The sequence below is a fragment of the Semicossyphus pulcher genome, unplaced genomic scaffold (assembly GCF_022749685.1).
Source record: "Semicossyphus pulcher isolate SPU_LCO1_2020_fin unplaced genomic scaffold, fSemPul1.0.p SCAF_12, whole genome shotgun sequence".
Classification (NCBI taxonomy): domain Eukaryota; kingdom Metazoa; phylum Chordata; class Actinopteri; order Labriformes; family Labridae; genus Semicossyphus; species Semicossyphus pulcher.
Window position 1 is genome coordinate 31,583,845 of NW_027211626.1, and position 4,239 is coordinate 31,588,083.

The following is a 4,239-nucleotide window of genomic DNA, read 5'->3' on the forward strand; positions in this document are numbered from 1 at the left end:
CTAAAGTTACATTAAAGGTATATAAACGTTTGTATAATCTATAATGTTTTAGACTCACTGATCCTCCGTCTCCTCTCAGGCGTCCCAACAGAGTCGGCTCCAACAGAACGTCACAGTCCTGAACCTTCTCTTGACAAGGCACACTCTCCTCACTGTGTGCGCGCGCGGACACACGCACACACACACGCACACACACGCACACACACACAGTGAGTGAGTTGCGACACCAAGCGTAGGAAATTACGAGCAGCAGTTGAATGCAGCAGGAGAAGCAGTGAGGGGTTCAGGGTCCAGTCCAGGTTCAGAGTGTTTTAACGTGTTTATTTCTCGATGGATCCTCAGCCTCCTCAGAAGCCGTGGGAGAGGCGGATTCCAGGTGCGATGAGTGCACCTGTGAACTACAGGTAAACGTGCTATAGCCGCGATAGCTAATAGTTAGCTCGTTTCCGTTTAACTAGTTTTGTGTTTATGCAGATGTTGCTGCTAGCTGGCTAGCTAACGCTGAGGTTGTGCAGAAGCGAAATTATCTACCCCACGTAGAATTAAACAGCGGAAGTGTCTTAATATTTACCAAATGAAAAATGTTATTCACGTCCATATTTCATGTAAACACGACAACAGCATTTAGCTCACCGGCTAGCTAGCTTCACCGAGGCCCGTCATTCGTCACTTCCGGTTAACTCCATTTATAACTTGAAATTATTTGTGGTAAAGTCTCGTTATTATTAATATCAGTGACACAAAACACATGAAATAAAGCTTCGCAGTTATCTTTTGTTCCTCTTCTGAACTTCATGTCGGACTGTTTAGTGTTTTCTTTCTGTTCAAGAAGAAGTGAATCTCGGTTCAGTGAGCTCAGTGTGATTGTAACAAGATTTTTTACCATGTTTGAATCAAGTGTTTTAGCTGTGTAAAGTTATTGTTGAACTGCGTGTGGTCACAGTTCTAAAGAGAATTACTGCTAGTTTAAGCTTCAGACTCTCTTGTGTTCTTCAGTGTCACAGAAACAGAACCTCTCTGAAGATACATTTGTCTCCTTAAACAGGTCTGTCAACTTCGGCCCCCCTGCAGGCCCCTCAGCCTCTGCAGGTCCTCCTGTCCTGACCAGGATGGCCCCCCCGGTGCCCCCTCGTACCGTCCAGCAGGCCTACCGTCCCTCCTACAGCTCCTTCAACTCCTCCTACAGCCCCTATGGGAGCTCCATCTATGGGGGGTACAGCCCCTACAGCTATGGTGGGGGCTTTGGCCTGGGGGGGTACGGCCGTCTCCCCCACACAGAGGAGGTGGCCCCCAGCCGTTTCGTGCAGCAGGCGGAGGAGAGCAGCCGGGGGGCGTTCCAGTCCATCGAGAGCATCGTGCAGGCCTTTGCCTCCGTCAGCATGATGCTGGATGCCACCTTCTCCGCCGTCTACAACAGTTTCCGCGCCGTGCTGGATGTAGCCAACCACCTGACCCGTTTGCGCGCTCACCTGACCCGTGTCCTGTCTGCCTTCGCTCTGGTGCGCACTCTGCGTTACCTGTACCGCCGCCTGCAGAGGCTGCTGGGGCGGCACTCTGAGGTGGAGGACCTGTGGGCGGACAGTGCGAGTGATGCTCTGACGGCCTCCAGAGGGACGGAGGATCAGACCCCCAAGTCCTGGCCCATCTTCCTGTTCTTTGCTGTGGTCCTGGGAGGGCCGTACCTCATCTGGAAGCTGCTGAGCTCCAGCCCCAGCTCCGAGGAAAACGGTGAGAAGTTCGTTCATCGTCCTGCTGAAGAGACGGTGAAGGTGAACATTGTAAAACTATCACAGTCGGCCCCACACCGGCTGCCTCACTCATTCACACGACTTTGTGACGGCTCGCTGCACTTCATCAGCTGCTGTTACTCCAGCCAATCACTGCTTGTTTTAACAGATACTCTGAATGAACACATGTACACACATCTCACACTGTCATGTGTGTCAGTGTAAACAGTTTTGAAGCACAGCTGTAGTTACCCTCAGTTCAATGCCTTCATTGATCGCTCCAGGCACACATCATTCTCCACAGAGAGTTGAATATAAACTCTGCTGCCTGTTTCCTGTTTCTAACTTGTGTTGTTTCCTGTAGACACTAACTGGGCGAGCGGGGAGGACGACCACGTGGTCGCCCGAGCAGAGTTCGATTTTTCAGCTGCGTCTGAGGAGGAGATTTCTCTGAGAGCCGGGGACATGCTGAACCTCGCCCCGAAAGGTGAGAAATGTTTACCTGCTGCTGGGTGTTACTCTCTGTTCTGGTATTTCACTCACTCACTCACTCACTCACTCACACACACACACACACACACACACACACACACACACACACACACACACACACACACACACACGTGAGAATTCTGAGTCTGAATCCGTTTGATGGCAGGGCTGGGTTTTAATGTTTTAAATAATGTTAAAATCATTAACATCATGAGATACATGTATCAGTGATGAGACCCTGCTGTGATCTGACTTGTCCCCCCTCCCTGTGTGTAGAACAACAGCCCCGTGTGCGTGGCTGGCTGCTGGCCAGCCTGGATGGTCAGACCTCAGGACTCGTCCCTGCAAACTATGTCAAAGTCCTCGGGAAGAGGAGAGGACGGAGACACGCAGAGATGGAGAGACTCGCTGAGCTGCAGCAGGCCAACACACACACCGTCCCACAGTCACTTCCTGTCTCAGGATTTACCCCGGGACCAGGTCCCACCCACCCCTCCGCCCCCTCAGAAGAGCTGCTGGAGTCAGTGTTCACAGAAACTCCAACAAACTCCAGCCTGCTCCCCCACACAGACAGACAGCCACCTGAGAAGACCGACCTGTGATGTCATAATGTATGTGTGTCTGTGTGCAGGTGTGTGTTAAGTCCGTCTCTGTTAACACTGAATAATGATCTAACAGTCTGATCCTCCTGACACACACACACACACACACACACACACACACACACACACTCTGACGGTACATCAGAAGGCTGTTCATGTGTTAATCACAGTGTGTGTTAGGGTTAGCCCCAATCTCTGATCCCATCAGCTATAGTCTGAGACGATACAGCCTCTGGGGACAGCGGTGAACGTGCCAGGCAGTAAGCGATAATCGACTTCCCATCAAGACTTCCTTTTGCGCGTGCTGCATTGTTACAGAAAGAGAAAGCGTTCTCTTGTAATTCACTTGTTATTAACGGGTCTGACCTTTGCCCAAATTTCAACATCATGATGCAGATTAGAAAGAATTAAAAATTCCAGTTTTGTCAGGTCTGTCCTCAAGAGGTGAAGAAAACTTTTAAAATGCTTGTTAAAGTTAAATTTTAGATCTAGAACAGATCGTTAGCTGTTCGCTGTTAGCATGCAGAGACTGTTTATAGAGATTAATAAGAAGCTAAATCATCGTCAGATCACGCTGATGGGAGCCGGGATGGTATTACCGTAGATTACGTTCCGCCTGCTTTTGCTCTCCTCACGGATTGTTTTTCTTGCACACACCGCAGCCTGCTGATACGTGATTGGTCAATATTACTCGGACTACAAGCACAATTGTACTCGGGACTCCAGCTCCGTGTCCTGTGCACATGGTTCTCAGCTGTGCTCATGTCTGATATTAAATGTAGAGATGTAACATGAACCAGCCTTCTGTCAGAAACACACTGAGCCTGGTTCTGTGTGGTGATGTAAAGATGTAACTCGTACTTACAGAGGGCCTCATCCTCTGTGGTGTATTCTCTGTGGATCCTTTCAGAATAAGAGTGGGTTAATTTGTCAGTCACAGAAAATAGTTTTGTAAATATTTAATATAATTATTTTGAAAAAAAATAAATATTTTCAAAAATCTTTTTTTCCTTTGTGTAAAATCTTGAGTTTGATCTTTAGTCACAAACAAATAACTGAGAGTTATTAAGAGTGAACTCACACAGCCAGTTTTAGTCTTCATTATGGACACTTTAATGTTAGTATTGTAATAGTTCCTGTGGTGTTGCAGTTGGTTATTGAGGAAGGTGTCCACCGTAGTGGGTAATCGGCTGGGAAGTAGTTCCGGGGGAGGAAAAGTCACATGTTGAGCGAGCGAGAGCTAAGGGAAGAGACGAAGGGCCAATCCCAATCTCTACCCTGAAGCCTAAGCACTGAACACTCACAGACTTTAATGGCATCAGGCGTGCAGTGTGCGAGTCCGTGAGGGTGTGAGAACTGCCAAAAACACGTTCGTATACGTCACCAAGTTCGCTATGAACTCTGGGTAAGTCCCACAG

General features: G+C 48.6%; 1 protein-coding gene across 1 annotated transcript; it reads left to right on the plus strand.

Annotated features, from left to right (window-relative positions):
• Window positions 1–238: 238 nt before the first annotated feature.
• On the plus strand, window positions 239–3,823 carry pex13 (peroxisomal biogenesis factor 13). Its single transcript, XM_069658929.1, has 4 exons — window positions 239–404; window positions 1,046–1,728; window positions 2,092–2,214; window positions 2,496–3,823. The coding sequence occupies exons 1-4, from the start codon at window positions 331–333 to the stop codon at window positions 2,819–2,821; spliced, it is 1,206 nt and encodes a 401-aa protein (XP_069515030.1). The 5' UTR covers window positions 239–330; the 3' UTR covers window positions 2,822–3,823.
• Window positions 3,824–4,239: the final 416 nt, after the last annotated feature.